Source organism: Pyrus communis, chromosome 13, assembly GCF_963583255.1.
Source record: "Pyrus communis chromosome 13, drPyrComm1.1, whole genome shotgun sequence".
Classification (NCBI taxonomy): domain Eukaryota; kingdom Viridiplantae; phylum Streptophyta; class Magnoliopsida; order Rosales; family Rosaceae; genus Pyrus; species Pyrus communis.
Window position 1 is genome coordinate 15,071,611 of NC_084815.1, and position 22,145 is coordinate 15,093,755.

The 22,145-nt window shown below is 36.5% G+C and overlaps 1 protein-coding gene across 1 annotated transcript; it reads right to left on the reverse strand.

Moving 5' to 3' along the window:
- Positions 1-6,391: 6,391 nt before the first annotated feature.
- Positions 6,392-7,297, reverse strand: LOC137713462 (brassinosteroid-responsive RING protein 1-like). Its single transcript, XM_068452761.1, has one exon. The coding sequence runs from the start codon at positions 7,169-7,171 to the stop codon at positions 6,668-6,670; it is 504 nt and encodes a 167-aa protein (XP_068308862.1). The 5' UTR covers positions 7,172-7,297; the 3' UTR covers positions 6,392-6,667.
- Positions 7,298-22,145: the final 14,848 nt, after the last annotated feature.

The following is a 22,145-nucleotide window of genomic DNA, read 5'->3' on the forward strand; positions in this document are numbered from 1 at the left end:
CGGCTGACATGTTACTTGTATTGATTAGCATTACCTGGGTTACAGTGTATGTGGAGGCATTCGACATGGCCTATTTCTGAACATGTTTTCGATATATGTGTATATTCTATTTTCTGGGAAACTATACAGGTTTTACGGCGAGGGTTAGAACTTTTGTTAATGAAATGATTTTGAAAAGCTTTGTTTTTGCCCACTCACACTTTCTATTTTGCGCCCCTCCAAGTTCTAGTTAGAAGCAGCTTTGGTGGTTCACGAGGACTTGACGGTGGTTCTGACAGAACATCACAAATGTAGGATCACCTTTGGGTGTTGTGTAATTAGTATTCGTTCTTTTGGACTGCACTTAGGCTTTCTGTGCTCTGATTATGTTTATCCCACTTAGTCTCACACTAGTGTGTTACTTTAACTAGTTTATTTAGTAGTTTGGTTTTTATTTATTCGTACTTTTATTATTATCTTTTGCTTCCGCATTGTGCACATGGCTACGTCACCCTCACGTGACGACCATCACGCCTTGATTCCGGTCGGGGTGTGTTAGTTATGCAGAAAAAGAAAAATTAGAAACTTGCTATTTAACTTGCATGGAGATTTTTTTTTCTGTTGAATTTTGTTCCTTCGTAAGGGATGGATGTGTCAAAGAAAAATTCATATGCGCTCAAATTTATTCAACTTTGATCTTACTTATTATGAGGATTGATTATTTTGGGGTATAGAATGGTTCTATATAGATTAAAAATTTAAGAGATTCACCAATATGAGACTAAACATTTAAATCTAAGTTTAACATAATGAGTTAAAATCCTAAATAATCAATTATGTCAATAAATAAAACTAAAACGGAGATATTTAAAAGGGAAATTTTCTCAACGCGTTCTTTAATAGAACTCTACAATTATGTCAAGTTGCCAAGTGCCAACCACGAGCTCAATGCAAGTGCGACTTCTGAATTTTCGTCTCTTCTTCTCAGCAAGTAAATGGATCATTAGGTAACAATGTATGAAGCCTAAAAAATCAACTAACCCACCAACCCATATGAGATTACTCAAAACCTTGATCACACACATGACTTAGTTGATGCTGATGCAGATATCAAATCATATATATCCATCGTTTTAGCTCATGCTTTACGCTTAATCTAATCTCTCAAGTATGAACTAGACGTACGTCGTGGCATGGTGGCCAAATAATTAAACCATATAAACTTTGTCTTAACCACAACCACCTCAAATTTCCTTGGACGATGATTTTATGCTGATGCAGCTATCAAACCATATAAGCTATCTTTTAATGATGATTTATGTGGTCTCGCTCTGTAATAATTTGATGCGGTTTCGTTCTTCCACGATGATCTATGTGGTCACCGGTATATGACTGTTGTGGTCACTGATATAAGACTGTTGCGTCTATGATTTTTGTGAAATACCACCACTGTATCACTTCTTGTAAAAAAAACACCACCACCTCGAAGTTTCCTTGGACCAAACAATTAAACTATATATAATCTAATTTAAATAATTAATCTTAGCAGTACTTATATGTTTTGATTATATTTTTCATTTTTTAGACTATTTTAACTTTGTGCGTGTGGATTTTATTGTCATTTGCCAATCTGTCAACTAATAGTTTTCGTGTAGGTTTCCCCTTATTCCAGAAACTGCAAAATACCATTTAACATTAACATGAATCAGACGCTAATTAATATGATACAGTTTATTGCTTTTTTTTATTTATTTAGTAGAAGGTTGCGTGCGTACGGATACGATAAAATGCAGAAAACACGTAACTAATCTGTAATTAAGCTTTACGTGTTATTATGTTCATCATATCATATACACATCATTTGGTCATTAAAATTGAGAAAAAAATTATTGCCCTTCCCTAAAAGCTTCTTGTAAATCCATGGAGGAATTCGAACAAATTACTATAATATTAGTTCTATCTATGCTTTTAAAAAGATAATCTTACCTACAACCCATGATATATTAATTGTGTCAACAACAACCTCTAGTGTCAAAAACTTTTATTTGAAGACTAGTACGTATTTCTCACCTAGTTGTAAATTCTACTATACGCATACTTTATGTATTTTTGAAAAAATATGTATGCATCCTGTATATTTATCAAAATTCAGGTACTAATTTCGCACATTTAATTTTACTAATAAAATTTAGGCATTATACAATATTTTTAACATAATATTTTTTTCTAAATATAAAAGTATTAAAAATTTATATAGTGGTCGAATTTTTAACACAAAAAAAAATTATGAATTTTCACGTAGGTAATTTCATTTAAAATATCCATTCCGTATTTCTTTTAATAGAATCAATATCATTCAATAAACTTAATTATACAAACTAGACATTATTGTTAGTCCATTGTGAGACTTATCCCACTATCTCACTTCCTTATTGTAGATAATATCGTTTGTTAAACTACATACGAGTCTTGAAACAGCATGTCCTAAATAATATTAAGATGATTCTCAAATCAAATCAAGGAACATGTGAAATACTTGTTTCCTGCAACTGTAAGATATGCATGCGAAAATCATCCACGATCAACTAGGAAGGGTTTGGAATGCTCCTCTTCTAGAACAAGGGATTTGAAAATGGTGATGTTTTACCTGTAGTTCGAAGAAAGTCATAATATTGTATCAGAAATTCTACATATTTGTGGGGTTCACCTAAAAGGGCAAAGAAAGAAAGAAAGCAAAGGCCAAAATGCTTTTGAATTAACAAATTCAAAAATTATTTATCTAGAAGGATTACGTGTTCTTATTAGAAAGAAATAAAATATCATCAATTTTGATTAAGAAACCCTAATGTGGGCTCCACATGTTTGAAAACTAGCCACACGTGGTGGCTTTTTCTCCCAGCCTTGCCCCTTTGGCTTATGAGTCAATGGATGTCATTGCCTCTTCAATTAAACAACTTCATCACTACTCCAAGAAAATCAACTCTCAAATTTTCAATCATCTCACCAATGAATGCATATCATATCAAATTTGTGTCGTTTTCTGCCAAAGAACAATTTGTAAACCAATTGAATAACTAATAAAATGATCAAAATATTTTTTTTTTTTAACAAACGATAGAATAATTACAGATTCCGTTCATCTAGTAATAAGAGGAACGAGAACAGAAAGCAAATGAGTGTTCAATTCATAACTTCTCATGCATTTACTTGTTGTAAGAAATTAAAATTCTTAATGGTACATCTAAAACCCGTAATGAAATATCCGAAACTTAGGAATTGGATCAACTAGAAGAGGGGTCTTATATTCGATTGTCGTATATCCCAAAATTAGGTATGTATCTCTAAATACCGCGTGTTACACGGTCAAGTAGTTTTTTTCTTTACTTGTAAGTAAGAGGTCTTAATTAGGTTCGATTGTCGTCAAATGCGAATTTAATCACATTATTGTTAGCCTATTGTGAAACTAAATACACTTCATATCTTTTAGTGTAGATAATATCGTTTGTCAAAAAAAAAAAAAACCGTGTGTTATGAATATTCATATTTGTCTCTTTAATTAGTTGACTTGCCATGAACATCATCTAGAAAGATGGCTGGCTGATTGGACTGTAGTTCAATTTCAACGTGATTTCATTAACAGTGACAAAACCAAAACAAGAGGCAAGATATGTTTGGGAAAGGAAGGAGGCTGCAACATCATTATCATCACACGTTTGTTTAATCATCTTGTTCTGCATAAAACCATATTTCTTGGTGCCGGCAAAGTTTGTTGCAAGCCCCCATAAATTATTTCACTGCATGTATATTGCACGAAAGCATTTCATAAATTAATCTGAGGATGGCGGGCCATTGATGCTTGACGTTTTTCGAAAGAAAAGGGCAGAAAAAGGGAAGATTTTAGACCAATTCCACCCCTAAAGACTTTGCGCCAGCACCCAGTCCATTTATCTACTCAATGAACAGTAATAGACCTTAATGAACAGTAATAGGCCAAAGCATCTCCACCCCTAAAAAAATGTGCTGGCACCCAGTCTAAAAATACGCTGGCACAAATGATCTCAACCCTTACAAAATGCGCTGGCACCCAGTTTAAAATATTAATAATTTTTTTATAAAATAATAAATTAAAAAAAATAGTTTTAATTTCGGATAGGATTTTTAACCAATCTCTGATTTTTAATTTTTTGTGAACCCAACATTCACATAACATAACATCTTCAATGAGCTTCCACGAAGTCATTTTTTTCTCTCAAAGTGTACAAAATATTCAAATGTAGAAAGTGTAGAAAATATTGAAATGTGGTGTAAGGTGGAAGATGAGGGTTAGGTATTTATAGAAAAAAATTCATAATTTTTAATGAATTTTAATGTTGTTAATTAATCTGGACCGTTGGATTTGAAAAATATTCAAATCCAACAGCCAACGAGCTGCCACGTGGCCAACGGTCAAAATTTTGACTGTTGGGCCTTTTTTTTTGTTTTATTTTTATTTTTTGTGAAAAAAACGTGGACCGTTGATCTGTGATTGGACGGTCCATTTTAAAAGTGAAATATAAATTTTTTTTTACCGTTGGAAATCCAACGGTCTACAAAAACTAGCCGTTGGAAATCCAACGACACTAAGAAGGGCCACGTAGCTCTAATCCGGGTGAACACAAGTGGGCTGACAAGCAGGCCCCACCGCGTGCACCCTTGTCTCCTTCTCGCTTCCAGTCGCGAGCGTGCTGCACGCGCCAGCCAAATAGGCTGGCCTCTGGGTCTGTCCGAAATGGGCTGGTATGTTGCCTGGCTTAGGCTGGATGCCAGGCTGTTTTGCGGGCTGGAGCACTTTGACAAGGTGCTGGCCTCACTTTTGGACAGGGTGCTGGGCTATTCCACCTCCGGTGGAACTGCTCTCAGGGAAACAAAAGGAAAAATAAAATATAGAAAAAAGATTCCTGGAAACCTGGATTTTTTTTCTTTTAGTAGTATGAACATATTAAATCTTCCATTTTTCTCGTATATACTGACAAGCGTAGTTCACATCCACCCATCCCTAATAAAACAGAAAAAAAAAATGAGTATAAGTGACAACTCTTTCGTATGCAGGAGACCTCTCATTCAAATGTATCAAATTTCGTATGCGTGGGAACTGTCGTATACCAGAATTAGGCCTGGTTTGGTACTGAGGTGATTCTGAAAAAAACTGGTATAAAAAAAAGCTGGGAGTTGTTTTTGTGTTTGGTAAACATTCAGTTTCAGATTTTTTTCACAGTTTTGGGTGAAAAAAAGCCAAAAACAAGAAGTTGCAAAACTCAGCTTTGAAAAACTGGCTTTTTTTCACATCTGTTTTACATAAAAGTTTACCAAACACGATAATATTGCTTTTTTTTTTTCAAAAGCACTTTTACAAAAAAGTTTACCAAATACTTTGTTGCTTTATTTCACAGCTGCTTATTCTCACAGCACAGCAGAAGCAGTTTTTTTTCAAAGCACAGCAATACCAAACCAGCTCTTAATGTACACGTCAAAGGACTACAACCAATACATAATACAATGTCAAGTTTTAATGTAATTTCAATCTTTTTCGACATTAAGGTTCAAAAACCTATATATTTAAACACACATATATAGTGGCTACTTAATACTACGGTTTTATGTTCGATTCTTATCAAGATGAATTGCTAGTACATTGTGTGACTAATCCCACCATCTTATTTTTAGTGTAGATACTATCGTTTGTTTAAAAAAAAATTAAAAAAAAATCATCTCCGCCTCTTTTTTTTTATTTTGTTCTTTTTCATCTTCACTTTCTTTCCTTTTTTCAAGTTGGTAGATCCCATCTGATTTAAAGCCCATTTGAAATGCTTGGAAGATTTGCATAGACATTCATGTCTTCCATTTCCAGAATTTGTCCCCAGTGTGAACCCACCAACTGACAATGTCACGCTCCATTTCATAATTAAACAATGACCCCTATCACCAACCTTACAAGTTACTAATATATGCCAAAAGCCAAACTAACCATACACCAATTTTACCACTTTTAACTTTACTAATACTCGTAAATGTGAATTAAGTCCGCTTATTTTAATTTAACTAAAGATAATACTCACATAATACTCGTAAATATGGACTATATCAATTAATTAACTTATCTAATACTCATAAGTTTAAGTCAATTAATTAGTACAGTGTGCTCGCACAACTCCCGCTATTTGGATTTAAATACAAAATTGTATCTTGTAAAACAAAAACATAGGTAATACTCCAAAGCAGTTAAAACAACCCATCACTCAAAATAATTAGGTACCAAAATCGAAATGTTATCATTTAACAAAGATTGAGATCTCTTCCAATATTAAAAAGATAAATATCTGCAAATCAAGAACTAATTGTATTTTTTTTTTGGAATCTGAGTTACAACATAGAAAACCCAAAATTCTCATTTTTTATCAACCAAAGAAAGAAAAGAAAAAAAAAACTATACAAGATCATCTCATTTGTCACTCAATTCTTATTTTTCTTTTATCCAACTATCGTGTATTTACACATTTACAAACTCCACGGTAGAATCTTGGGCACTACATTCACGACAAGAGTTTGATCCTTTCGCAACAAAATCGAGAGTTCGATTTTCATACTCCTCTTCTCAAATTTTCTTTTCTTTGAAGTAAAAAGAAAGTGAAACACCCTTGAATTTGCAGTGCTACAATTCAAAGCCAAGATTAGTGTGAGAATAATCACCGTAAAAATCAGGGATCCCAGTAGCGGCCCAAAGCCTCTCATTGAAATCGCCCTGCATATCCTCCGATATGAACGGCGTACGACACAGCGGGCACGTCTTCTGGTCGTACCCGACCCACCGGTCCACGCACCCTTTGTGGAAGACGTGACGACAATTCGTGAGCCGTCGTATCTCGTCCTCGCCCTCGAACTCGTACAGGCACACGGCACATGACTCCGGCGGGTCCACCAGGTCCGAGAATTTTGCCAGCGGCAGGATTTCCCGGATCAGAACCGCGGAGACGGAGTAGAACTCCGGGAATCGGGCCGGCGGGTCGGACCAGGCATTGTCCTGTTCGATGAAATATTGGAGACCCAGCAGGGAGAAGAAGGCTGAGATGAGTTTTCGGATTAGACACAGCAGAGAGAGTGTTTGGATGAAGAGCTTTGGAAGCAGAAGCTCTGTGTACCCAACTGGGAACCCCATTAAAAAGCTTCGAACTTTGAGGTTTTGGGTTGTGATTCGGTTATGGAGTTTGGAGATATGAAATGGGTTTTTGTTTAGTTTCTCTGTGTTCTCTAGAGAGAGAAAGAGAGAGAGGAAGGGAGGGGAAGAGTGAGAGAGGGGACATGGAGAGTGGAGGAGGATGGCTTATATAGCCATGGATGAGGATTGAGAGAGTTGACGATGTGTATAATGGCATTAATGCCCTTCAACTTTGTCGAAATAACACACTACCAAAGTGCATTGTATTCACATTTATAAGGGCCTGTTTTGTACGTATAGTATACGTTAAAATAGATTTTTGGCCTTTTATTTTCACCTCTCTTTAATTAATCCATTTCTCATTACGGTGAAAAAAATGGAACTGGAGTTGTTTACATGAGATGAAGAAATATGAAAACTAAAACATTTGGGTTTATATAATCTACTAGTATTTTTGCACGTACATGCGACTGATCTTTTTTCAGTAAATAACTTTCAATAAATAATATTTCAGTTATGCATAGGTGCCCAAGAAATTCTTTTTCTTTTTGATCCCAAGGAATCCTATTTAGAAATATAACTTCATTAAGAAAAAATAAGTCAATAAATTATTTTCTTTTAGCTACACCTCAATTAAGTAATAACCTTCTTAATGATAGAAAATTAGTTTGGTTGCAACTGTATAACTTTATAGAGGTTTTATTGTACTAGAATATATCCATCCTATATTTTGTTTTGTTTAATTCTACTCTCCCAAATAGTGGGACCAACAACTTCTTTGTGTTTTTCACAGTTCTAAAAATTTCCGCCTAACGTCGCTTAGTTCCCCGCCTAGGCGTTAGGTGGCTAGCTACCGTCCCAATTAATCCCTAAGCATTTCCAAATTATGAAATGGCGCCTGGACTGGCTTAGGCATTCACCTAGCCCACTTAGGCACCCGCCTAGACCGGCCTAGGTACCCGCCTAGGTCACAACTCCACTTAGACAGAAAATCAATAACTTTCATTTTGCATTTTATATTTTTTCTATAATTTGTCAGAGACTTGTTGATTACTTGGATGAATGCTTATTATATGCTTGTTCCCCATGTTTTCAATATGTTCTAATACTTTATAATCTACATATCATTTTATTTGCAATTTATGTATTACGTATTTTTTAAGAATAAATGGGCACTTATTTATACAATATATAATAAATTTACTTAAATCCGTCTAGGCCCTGCCTAACCGCCTAGGCGTTAGGCCTTGTCCTGTCATCCAACTAGCGCCTAACGTCTTTTAAAACCTTGGTGTTTTGGCAAAAAAAAAAACAAAAAACAAAAAAAAACAAAAACAAAAACAAAAACAAAATAAAAGTTGTCTTTAAAGTTAATTTTCTAGTGAAGTGAATTAGTCGAGTTCTATATCAACAATGTGCTATTATAATTTATATTAGAAAGATTAAATATCATACTTATAGAACCTTTAAGGAACATTTTGGAATTGCTGTGTTTATTTATTTATTATTTTTTAAATTGCTTTTGCTTTACTTTAAGAATAATTGAGCGTTTGATAAACTATAGTTTTAAAACTGTTGTGAGTACGAAAAGCAATGTAATAGCATTTGGTAAATTTTAGTGTAACAAATATAATTGTACAAGGACAAAAAGGGACATGATAATGTAGGTGATGACTTCGATAATGGTGGCAAGGACAATAGTTGTAATGGTGGTGTTGCCAATAAAGGGTATGGTGGTTGTGTTGCATAGGTAATAATGGTGGTACGGACAGCAACGATGTTGATGGTGGTAGTGGTGGCGGTTGTGTTTTTGGTGGTGGTCGTGGTGGGGTTGGCGGCGTTGGCAACGATGGTAGTGACAGTTGTGGTTGTAGTGGTAGTGGTGGCGAGTATGGTTGTGGTGGTGGTTGTAATGGTGGTGGTGGCAACAATGGTGGTGGTAATGACAATGGCGGTGTAAGAGGTTAGGGTTTGTAGTCATAGGTGGTGGTGGTCACTTTGCTTATGATTTACACACGAGTCACAAATCTTGCTGTTTGAAGGAGGCAGTTCCATGAAATTTATTCTTTAGTGGCTATTTCTCGTCACTTGTAAGACCATCTCCAGTCATGCTCTCTATTTTCAAATGAAATTTTAGCTAAAAAAAAAACTAGAAAGTAATTTTAGGAGCTCCCCATAAAAAACTTCAACCATTCTCTCTAATTTAGAGTCATAATAATTATCAACCAATAGAAATTAAATTTTTATTTAAAATATTATTAAAATTATAACGGTTACTGCTAGGATCTCTTCACTCACTCTTAGATTTAGGAGCTCCTAGAAGTTTTGTTGTCTTAGGAACATAATAGGGAGCGTGTGATTGGAGATAAAATTTTCCAATATCTCCCCATATTTTGGTGAGGAGATCATTTAGGTAGCCTCATTGGAGATGCTCGAAGATTTGTTTATGTTCAAAATTCATGAAATTATAATTAACATAGTTTGATGGTTGACGATGATTGTTAGAGTGAAGAAAGATGCAAATGGATAATTATAGGGGGATGATATCAAAGAATTATTAGTGATGGGCCAAAAAGGGAAAAGGAGTCATGGTGCTCAAATGCCCTAGACATGAAGTGGGGCTAATAGTTCCATCCCTTAATTTAGATGCCCCCAAAAGAGGGTAGACATTAAAGGAAAATAGATCAAGTGAATGAGGGATAAGAAATGTTTAGTCATGAGTCTCAGGACTAGTCGTGGTGATATTTCACAAATCATGGTGGCATTGTCCCAACTTAAATGGGATGTAATGGGGGCACCACTAACATATCCAATGGCCTTATGATTTTGATTTGAGACCACCTTGAGGTAACCATCACTTTGTTCTCTCTCTTCACGTCCACACACGTAAATGCACACCTATCCACAATATAGACTACTTCTTGATAGACCAATTGTATATAAATATAGTTATATACAACTAGTAGTATAGTAATAAGAATTCTTAGAGGATGTTTTTTTCAATCTCAAATGAAATGCATTATATAAATTCAAATGAATCAGACAAAAAGTACATATACATTCGGCATACTTATATCTGTAAATGATTGTAGTATTATTTGGTAATTAGTCAAGGACACCAATGGACTCTTAATATGTTGGAAGTCATTTTTTCTTACATGATGATGTGATATTGTTGTATGACATAAATGTCATAATTCGAACAATTAATTCTCTTAATTATGTATTAGCATATTTGTCGATTTGCCCCCTAAAGTTGTATGGAGCTGCCAGTTTTCTCCCTGAACTTTAATTTTAGAGGATTACCCTCTTTAACTTTTATAAATAATCAATTTCTTCCTTGAACTTTAATTTTAGCCGATTACCCTCGAACTTTTATAAATAGCCAATTTCCCTCGTGCGTTAGATTTTAAAAGTTTACATCTAATTTTCCATCCATCTTGATCATAGAGACAATACATGACAATTATATGAGAGCAAAAATGATGAAAAATTAGATGGATGAAAAATTGAACGAAAGTTTTTAAAATCTAATGCCCGGGGAGAAATTGACTATTTATAAAAGTTCAGGGAGTATTTAGCTAAAATAAAAGTTCAAGGGGGGAAATTGACTAATTTAAAAAGTTTAAAGGGTAATCGGCTAAAATTAAAGTTCCGGAGAAAAATTGGCAGCTGCATACAAGTTCAGGGGACAAATCAACAAATACCTCTTATGTATTAGAGGTATAAAAAGTCAAATATTATCTTTTAGTAAATAATTTTAGAACGGAAGAAATATGAAGTGTGCTAAAGGAAAATCTAAGTTTTCTCCCTTATTTGGTTAACAAAATCTTTAATGAGATTAAACTTGGACAAGAAAAAGGTTTTGGACCTTTGGTCGCGATTAAAAAGGATGGGGATTCTTTTGTTTGAAAAAAAAAGGATGGGGATTCTCTCCTCTTCCTTTTCTCCTCCCTTTTCACAGGTTTTTTTTTTTTTTTGTTTCTCTCTACTTTTTTACCTTTTTATCTTTATTTACAAAGATAAATTCTTAAGCTTCCAAGTAGGATTAAAAAAGAAAAGAGAGAATCTTTGTTCAATTAAAAATTGCCCCGTAAAATTCCTTTTTGGTTCCTTGATCACTGTTAGAATACTTAGTAAATAATTGGTTGGAGGGACCAATAATGTATAAAGTGATTTCGAAATCTCTTTCATGTGTGCGTGTGAGAGAGAGAGAGAGAGAGAGAGAGAAGACAAGGGATCTGGCAAGGAGAGTTGGGGGAGGGTGGTGGTGGCGAGGCTGAGGCAGGAGCTCTGCCCAACCGGCCGAACAGGATGGGCTGGAATCTGGATAGATGCAGATAGGTTAAAAGAAAAAGAAAAAAAAAAAAAGGCCTGGCAACAATTGAGCCCAAGTGGGTGGGGTTGTGTTTGCCAAACTGCCTCTGACATGTGTCTGATGCATCCAAGACACCTCTGGCCCAAGACACAGCCACAGCTCCATATGCCACCCATCATCTACACCGTGTACATTCATATGCACAGAGAGAGAGAGAGAGAGAGAGAGAGAGAGAGCAGGGGCCCAACCCTCCTCACTCACCCCGACACCAAGTCATCACCTTTGCTCCCTTCATTTGTCTCGTTCTTTGTCTTTGCATCCAAAGATGCCTTTCAGTCCTAGGCCATATCACACTCACATTGACCTTTGCTCACCATCTGTCTATTATCCCATACACAAGTATTGGGCTTATAATTTGCTTGTGATTGTGACCTTACATCTCAATGAGATATCTTTCAATGTTATGCATGGACTTGATTAAGAGCTAGATTTGGGTGTCTTCGTTGAAAAGTATTGTGCACTTGACCTAAAATCAATTATCGATTATTTCATTTTTTATTAAATAAACCGCAAAATCAATCCAACTTCAGCAATTAGTGATGATTATAAACTCACAATCTTTATATATTTGAAGGAATAGCTTTATTCTAAACATGCATGTATGGTGAGGCTCAAGGTTTGTATATTGGAAAGCAGAGCTTGACTCTTTAAGATTTGCATGGATGTTCAAATCTTGAACGTTTGAGTTTAGGTCGTTTCATGCTCACTTTTATAACTAAATGATCTATGTAGATACCCTTTTGAGATATATTCATCTTAGTGTCACTACGTAACCCTCATTGACTGTATTGTGGTGCTAGGGATGCTTTTGCAACTTCAGTAGTCTTCAAGAAAGATGTAAGAATCAACCCAATACTGAAATGAATTTGTTTATATATGTTGCTTTTTGGCAACCGCGTTTTATATTGCTTTACTTTTCATGCCGTTTCAACTTTTAACCGTAAGGACTAGTTCTAAAAGTTGAAGGTGCAACTTGAATAGGGAGAACCCTATGCAGTTGAAGCACTAGCTAATAGTAGTCGGCAATTTGGTGAGCTAGCTCACTGGCATTAATTTGGCCCCGTTAGTAACATACAGGTAGGCCAGCTAAATCCAACCATGATCAGCCTTAATTTAACTCTCTAAGCTTCTTGTACTTCCAAGCAAAGACTACACCATCTTGCATATTATTTTTATTTAACCAGTCAGGGAGCATGTTTAAAAAGCATGATTTGTACGGGGTTAGTGCAATTCTTGCTCCATAATATATATGAAATTGAAAACTATGATAATCTCTGCAGCAATTGCCTGCCATTAGGTCTAACCAAGCATCACAACTTGTCTGCTGGCAAGCTAAATATCAAATTCCATATCCAACCTTACTTGTCAGATATTGTCTTAAGATTCATAACAGACTAACACAGATTAACATATAAATTAATGAGACAATTGGCAACAACTTGCATTAATTTAATTGTAAGGCCAACTGCAAAATGGTCTTCAAGGCCAAGCTATATTTGACATGTGAGGGTATGGTGATGATTACATTTGGTGATAAACCACTAATCTTTTTTTTTTTTGTCTTTAAATCTTTTTTCACCTCCAGCTACTTAATTAGCTTAACAACCTACTTGTCCTGCACTTAGTCTGGTTAATTATAAAAGACAGAGATGTGTTAGCACAGCTTGTACCATGTTTGCTTTAGCTTTTAGCTGTGGTTGCTCACGGCTTTAAACTGTATACCCACTTTTTGGTTGTGGAACAATACAAGTCCTGTAAAGTTTAGTAGAATTTCTTGGGGAAGGAACCCTTGTAAAAATATATTCGACTATATTGAATTAATTCAAAAAGAGATACAAAAGGCTTTATATATCGACTCATTCTCTTGGAAGAGAATTAACCTAGCCTACAATCTAGCTATACAGGAAAGGAAGATTTTGTACATATCAATTACAGATTTTGTTTCCTATTCTAAGCCAAGATATCAGTCATCTTGATATCATTGACTTCTCAACACTCTCCCTCAAGTTGGAGAGTGTATGTCGAGAACTCCCAACTTGCGTATGATGGATGAGAAAGCCTCTTTTCCTAATGCCTTTGTGAATACATCTGCAAGCTGGTTTGAAGAGGGAATGTATCTTGTGACAACTGATCCATCTTGTATCTTGTCTCGAACAAAGTGACAATCAATCTCTATATGTCTAGTTCGTTCATGAAAAACTGGATTAGCAGCTATATGGAGCGCCGCTTTGTTGTCACAATGTAGCAAGGCCGGTTTTGGATGAAGCAAACCTAAATCCCTCAGAAGATATCGAAGCCATGACAGTTCACAACAAGTTCCAGTCATGGCTCTATATTCGGCCTCTGCTGATGATAAAGAAACGGTCTTTTGTCTCTTTGATCTCCAAGAGATCAACGAAGAGCCCAAAAAAACGCAATAACCTGTAGTTGACCTTCGTGTCGTAGGACATCCTGCCCAGTCTGAATCACAATACGCGCTTAAGTTTAAGTTGTTTTGAGAAGAGAAAAACAAACCTTGTCCAGGCGTACTCTTCAAGTATTTCAGAATTCGGAGGGCTGCTTCCATATGCGGTTGTCGTGGTTCATGCATGAATCGACTTAACACATGCACGGGATAAGTGATGTCCGGCCTTGTAATAGTTAAATAGATCAATCGCCCAACCAACCTTCTATACTTTGCCGGATCTGTAAGCAACACACCAGTGTTAGAAAGTTTAACATTCTGCTCCATAGGAAACTCCACTGGGCGAGCTCCCAAAAGACCACTATCTTTCAAAATTTCTAAAGCGTATTTTTGCTGAGAAATAAAGATCCCTTTCTTTGACTGTGAAACCTCTATTCCCAGAAAGTACTTCAAGTTACCAAGATCCTTGATTTTGAAGTGACCATGAAGAAATCTTTTAAGAGCATTAATTCCTTCAGGATCATTGCCAGTGATCAAAATATCGTCAACATAGATCAGGAGAGCTGTAAAGGATTGCCCTTGCTGCCTCGTAAATAAGGAATAATCTGCCTTTGATTGAATATAACCAGCGGATTTGATTGCTTCTGAAAACTTTGCAAACCATTGCCGGGAAGCTTGCTTCAAGCCATAGAGGGATTTATTAAGGCGACATACGATATTCTCCCCCTGTCGCCGAAGACCAGGAGGAGGGGTCATATAGATTTCTTCATGAAGATCACCATGAAGAAAAGCGTTATGGACATCGAGTTGGTGGAGAGACCAGTCTCGGGCAGCAGCAAGGGCTAATAAACAACGAACAGTGACCATCTTAGCAGTAGGGGAAAAGGTATCGTGATAATCAACACCTTCAAGTTGAGTGTAACCCTTGGCGACGAGGCGAGCCTTATAACGTTCAATAGAACCATCAGAACGATGTTTGATCTTATACACCCAACGACAACCAATGGGAGCTTTGCCGGCAGGGAGAGGAGTGAGTGTCCAAGTATTAGTGGCTTCCAAAGCACTCAGTTCAGAGTCCATGGCAGCTTGCCAATGGGAATGAAGAGCAGCCTGAGCATAAGTGTGAGGTTCAACCTGCTGACTGATAGAAGCAAGGAAAGATTGTTGTCGAGGTGAGAAACGATGATAAGTGAGAAAATTAGCAAGAGGATACCTTGTACCGGTGGGAGGACCTGTCGACGAAGAGGATGAATCCATTGGTTGGGTAGAAGGCAAAGTAGGGCAAACATAATCACTGAAGCGAGCTGGAGGAGCTGAGCGACGATCAGAGCGGCGAAGCACGGGTGCAGAGGGCACGGAAGGTTCGGGAGGCACGGGCGCTGGGAGCGCTGATATGGCAGGAGCAGGGACAGAGAGAGATGTAGCATCGGATGCGGGAGAAAAAGACTCAACAGGTGACACGGGAGAAAGAATGGGTGCGGAAGGGGATGCGGAGGGATCAGTGTAGTCAAGAAGGGGTTGAGGTAAGACAGGTCCGGGAAGCTGGTCATCAGAGATGGAGTGATGTTGGTAAGGGAAAATATGCTCGTGGAAAATGACATCACGGCTGGTAAAAAACTTATGGGTGGTGAGGTCGTAGAGTTTATAGGCCTTTTGACCAACAGGATACCCTAGAAAAACACACTTATGAGCACGGGGAGCAAACTTATGAGAAATGTGAGTATTTGTGGCATAGGCAAGACATCCAAAGACTCGTAGGTGGGAATAGGTAGGGGATTTGGAATAGAGACGTTCAAAAGGTGTAGTGTTGGAAAGAATTTTGGTAGGGAGACGATTAATAAGGTGAATTGTTGTGAGCACACATTCACCCCAAAAACGAAGTGGTAGGTTGGCTTGGAAACGCAAACTACGGGCTGTTTCAAGGATGTGATGATGCTTGCGTTCTACAACCCCATTTTGTTGGGGCGTATAAACGCAAGAGTGTTGGTATATGACACCGTGGTCTTGGAAAAAATCACGAAGGGAGAAAAATTCACCTCCATTGTCCACACGGATTTGACAAACAAGTGTATTAAATTGAGTACGAACATAAGAGAAAAAATTCTTAAGGAGGTGTTGGGTCTCATTTTTGTGATGCATAAGAAAGATCCATGTGAAACGAGAATAATCATCTACTATGGTCAAAAAATATTTGGCTCCACAAGTAGAGGCAATTTTATAAGGACCCCAAATGTCACAATGAATCAAATCAAAAGGTTTCTTGGTTGAAATGGTACTAACACCAAAAGGTAAACGACTTTGCTTGGCTAATGGACAAACATCGCAAGCATTATTAGACTGAAAAGGAAAATGTAACATGTTTTTGGACATAAAATCTAATCTAGATGATGACAAATGACCTAAACGTCGATGCCACAACTCTGTAGGTGATAGAACCATGTTGCAGTAATGCCTTGAGGTGCCATCTTGGACAGGGGCCAACGCCACCAAATAGTAGAGTCCTCCCCGTTGCTTACCCAAACCAATCGTCCTCTTCGTGGTCAGGTCCTGCAAAATACACCAAGTGGGAAAAAAGGTGACGGAACAATTTAATCCTCCAGTAATTCGACTCACGGACATCAAATCCACATTAAAAGTAGGCACACACAACACATCTCGTAGTAAAAAGGTAGAACTTAAAGGTAAATCTCCAGTTGCTACAATAGATGCTTGTTCTCCACTTGGCAATAAAACTGGCAGCATATTAGAATTTTTCACACTATTAGTGAGCAGTTTCGGTGAGGAGGTGATATGGTCCGTCGCACCACTATCGATAATCCATCGATGGAGATGCGAAGGATTTTTTGACAAACCTTTGGTAGTGGTGGCAGCATTGGCTTGAGGGACAGCAGATGCATTATCTTTGCCATTCATGATACTGAGAATTTGTTGAAATTGAGAATCTGATAAACCTGACATCACGGACTGCATTTCTTGCACAGAAGGTCCTTCAGAGGAAACTATGTTAGCTGATGAAGAGCCGGTGTCTCGCTTGAAGCGATTCCCACCACGGGGATTAGATTTGTTGGTCTTATGAAGACGATGCCCAGGTGGGTATCCATGCAACTGGTAGCAAGTATCAATAGTGTGGTAATCTTGATCGCAGTGCGTACAATGCATGGGTTTGCGAGTGAAAGAACCTGAGGACTTGGAATGGTGGCCCTGGCGAACTGCCATGGCTGCCGTTGCAGTGGTGGTGCGAGAAAGGCTCAAAGAGCGCTGTTTCTCCTCCTGTGAGATTGAGGAGTAAGCTTGACGTACAGTAGGCAAGGGATTCATCAAGAGGATTTGTCCTCGAACAGCACTATATGAATCATTGAGTCCCATAAGGAACTGCATCAACCTGTTCCTTTCATTTTGAGCACCGCATGTGCATGAGGATGAATCACTGTAGGAAGACAACTCGTCCCACAGACTCTTCAACTTGGTATAGTAGGCTGCAATAGAGAGTTGATCTTGAGAAAGACACGAAATATCCCGCTGCAATTGAAAAATCCGAGGGGCATTACTTTGGGAGTATCATTCTTCCAATTCGTCCCAAATCTCATGAGCGCTAGTCATGTGGAGGATGCTGTCTGAAATATCTGAATCGATTGAGTTGATGATCCAGGCAACAATCATGTCGTTGCATCTCTTCCATGCAGCATGATCGTTCGGCTGGGTTTTTGCTGATGGTTGTGGAACAGTGCCATCAACAAAACCAATCTTGTTTTTAGCACTCAAGGAAATCTTCATGGCTCGGGACCAGGTGGAATAGTTGTCCCCATTAAGGGGTTTCGAGACCAGCACCATAGCTGGGTGGTCTGAATGATGAATGAACAGTGGATTGGAAGCATCAGGCTTGCTTTCGCTCGAAGTTCGATCATCGGCCATGATCAATGGAAAAAAAAAAACACGCTGCTTGTGATGAACAGCGGCAAAGAGAAACAACAACAGAAAAAAAAAAGAACTAGGGTTTTGGCCTAGCTCTTGATACCATGTAAAAATATATTCGACTATATTGAATTAATTCAAAAAGAGATACAAAAGGCTTTATATATCGACTCATTCTCTTGGAAGAGAATTAACCTAGCCTACAATCTAGCTATACAGGAAAGGAAGATTTTGTACATATCAATTACAGATTTTGTTTCCTATTCTAAGCCAAGATATCAGTCATCTTGATATCATTGACTTCTCAACAACCCTAGCTGTTAATCTGGGTGTTACTTAATTTTTATGGCCTGAACTTCGGTATTGTGTTTAGTTACCATAATTAGTGAGCTTTCGTATATAGTCTAGTCTTTACCTTCTTCGCGCCTAACCAATATTTTTATTTCATATATACATGAATGCTATAGCTCACTTTCGGTTTGTTTTGCTCACTCAATGTCGCTTTGCTCATCATGAATTCTATGTTATTAGATGTTTGCAATCATCCCGCTATTTACTTGTTTATTTGGGAAATTTTTATGATGCTCTAGAGTATCAGATATTTTTGATTTTTTAACTATTAAATCTTTAAACCAAGATTTAATAGGTAAAAAACCACATCCTATACTCCTAACCATCATATAATTTTTGTGTTTTTTCTTTTCAGTTTAAAAGCATGCATACCCTTTGTTTGACACATACGGTGTTGCAAGTTCTATTTATAACTAGGGAAATATGACTCCAACTCCAAGGAACGGTTTTAACCCTATTCATGTAGTTGGCTACAAAATATAGCAAGAGAAATCCTATACACATTCTTAATTTGTCATTCATCACTTCTTGTAGTGTAAGTACTTTAAAACAATTAAAATCTTGATAGTTTAAAGTGCGTCGAGATGACAAATGAAAGAGTGTGAATATCACACCAGTTACCAAAACATATAGTGAAATCAACTTCGTTGTTGCCGAGGGCTTTCTTGCTAGCGATATGTGCCCTGAACTTAAGTTCAGCTGCAAATCTTTTTCGCCTACCAAAGCTAGTTAGTTACTGTATATTATAATAATTAAGTAGATTTCTAGGGTTAGGTTGTTTGGTGGAAGCAGAAAGGATAAAATGAATACGACCAAGGGGAGATTTGAGACACACTTTGTGATGGCTGACTCTAAAGATAACGATATTAGCAGAGACAGTGGTCAGCAATGGTGGGTCATTTTTGCATGTGGCCATGTCCGGTGTTCTTGTACCTAAACCTAGGGGAGCGACCAGATCCTCCAGGAATATTTTTGTGCATCTAGCTACACGTGAATCTCAAAGTCTTGTAAACTCGAGAAGCTCTAGTACTTGTACCTTTACACTCGAGAAGCTCCAGTAGGTTTACTGTTCTTCTAGACCCAGGGTTTAAAGTAAATGGTGGTCGCCCCCTTGCGATCATTTATCTAACCAAACAATAAAAAAGACGGTTTTAGATAAACAAAAGGCTTCTCTATTTTGGTTCGAGATCCAGGATTTTCGGTTTAGGTATTGTTTTGGGCTTACTTTTGGAACTTGTTTCCTTACTTTACTTTTGTAATGGGGTACAGTGTTGTGGATTGTCTTCGGACTTTTCTCACTTTGTATTAGTGTGTTCTATTTTTAATAAAATTAGTTGTTTGACAAAAAAAAAATAAAGATAAACAATAGGCTTCTGATCAATCGGATAGCTTGAATACTAACCAAACAAATCTATCCATTAAACTAATGGGCAAAAGCTTTAGTGCATTCAAGTTAAGTAAAAAATCTTTCAATTTATTTACTCATTCCTACTTTTGTTGTTGCCTTTTAGTGATCAAGTTGTTTTGATTATGAATCATTAAATCTAGTAAACAATAATAATAATAATCACTTCATTCATATTGTGGTTCTAGATGGTTAGTAAACATGGTTCCTTGAGTATTGTATTGGGCCTCAATGATTCTTGGCCGAGTGGCCGAACTCCATGTTGGCTTAGACTTTTCTTTCAGTCGCATTTCTTCCCTTTAGTAGGCTTCGAGGCCTTCCTTGTCACTGGTAATATGCCTTGTTCCTAGATGGGTGATAAACAATGTGCTGCCTGCCCAATTCATTCACCATGCGCTCCATACCCGATGTCCACACATATTTGCTTTTTAATATAAACTTTTGGTGCAAGTATTTGCTTTCCAATGATACGTGTGTGGTGTTCCTTGGAATTCTGATCTGTCCCCGCAGCACCATGTGTGGAGGAATTCTTTGGTTGGTGTTCTGAATGTTAATTGGTTGCAGGCAAAGTTACTTGAAACTTTTAGTTTTTGCATGCAGGAAATGTCATTTACTAACTACTTTGATTCCGATGCGGCTTGGAATTGTTTGTCAGAGTTTCAGAGTCCTACCTGCGTAGTTGTAAGCATACAAATCGTTGTTGCCATATCCATCCTTCTAATATGGCAATATCGTATTTGTATTAAACTTGGGTGCAATAACGGTATCGTAATTGAGTTGATTTTTCAGAAAATCAATAAAAACACCTAAAATTATACACTTTTAATCATCAAGATATAAAAATATTATAATTTTCAAAATATACATAGAGATGATCAGGATCATCAGGTCACTAGATAAAAAATAAAGTTAAAATCTTCTTCACACTAAAGAAAGTGGTCCAGGAAGACAAATAAAAAAGACGTGCAGCAAGTGTGGTCCATGAAAAAGCAAAAGACACCAAAATAAAGAAATTTCACATTCAGAAACAGTTTGACAATCATTTCCTGAAACAGACACAATAACACCTGCATACAAAGAAACATATAGAGCAAACCTTCCAAGTTTTTTAACATCCTTTGTAAACTTCTATCTTTTATAAATTTTTATAGTATCAATAAAAGAGCAAGTGTACATATTCAAGAATTCTTCAGTCTTAAGTAAGTTTTCTTTATTTCTTTCTTTTAGTGTGTTTGTTTAATTAGACTTCTCGTCCAAAACATGGAAATACTATTGTAGTTATATTATTAACTTGCTAAACTGACGATCATATTTTGTTCGAGCATTCTGTTATAGTTGAATGTTTGCCATACAAATAACTAGACATTAACCAGAATACCTCTGAGTACAGCCTTATAGCCTTATACTTGCAGGTGAGTGGTCATGCTTAAACATGTCAAGTTCCAAAACATGGTTTTATGTGTAGTTGTTATAATGGTCATCCAACTATTTAACCGAGTCTTTTCTCTGAATTTAGTATCAGAGCCAAGTTTAGTATTTTAATAGATATAAGTATAATAATAAAGTACCTTGAGGACGAAAGTTATCAACACAAATGATATCACACACTCATTTATCTTGCATGAACATTGTATATTATTATCCTACATGAACATTGTATTTAATTCCTAATTTAGGAAGAAAAATAGGAGTATTACATATTAAACTAGTTAAACTGGGCAAAAGTATTTTAATAGTGAAGATATTAAATTAGTTCAAAATATAAAGCAATAAATTATTAAGCTTAAACCATTAACATTCCCATTAGATAATAGTTACAAAATAATTGAAACAGATGCATCATCACCATGATGGCCATGAATATTATACCAGAAAAAGTATAAGAATTCACCAAAAGTTTGATGAACAAGTTTGTAGATATGCATCAGGAAAATTTAGTGACATACAGTCAAGATTACGGGGAACAGATTTAGAAATTTTAGGCATAATTAACTCACTTAAAACATTTTGTTTATTTTCAGATTAAACCTTTAATATAAGGTGGCGCACGAAAAAAGTTGTAGAAGAACTAAAACCTTCAACAACTCCTCACATCATACAAATTTGGAATAAAGTCTAACAAATTAGATACAACACCATGTAAATAGTTATTAGGGCACAACTCCAACACACCATTTCATGCCTTTTTATTTTTATGCGCCATTCTCTATATCATTTTACAAATTAACTATTTCAATTTTTTCTTTTTTTCTTTTTTAAATTTATGGGTGCAGGAAAAAAAATAATAGTGACCAAACAAGTTTTCTAAATACGGTAACTAATCTCTTATTCATGTGGAAGTATACAATAAATTCAAATTGCATTCAAGTTTCAAATATTAAAAAAAAAAATCCATTTTTATCAATTCTACAAGCATCACACCCGTCTCAAAGTGAAAAGGTTGAAGTACAAGATTAAGGTAACATTTTTTACTATTTAATTTCGTAAACATGAGTATAATTTGTTAACTCAAACTTGACAAATT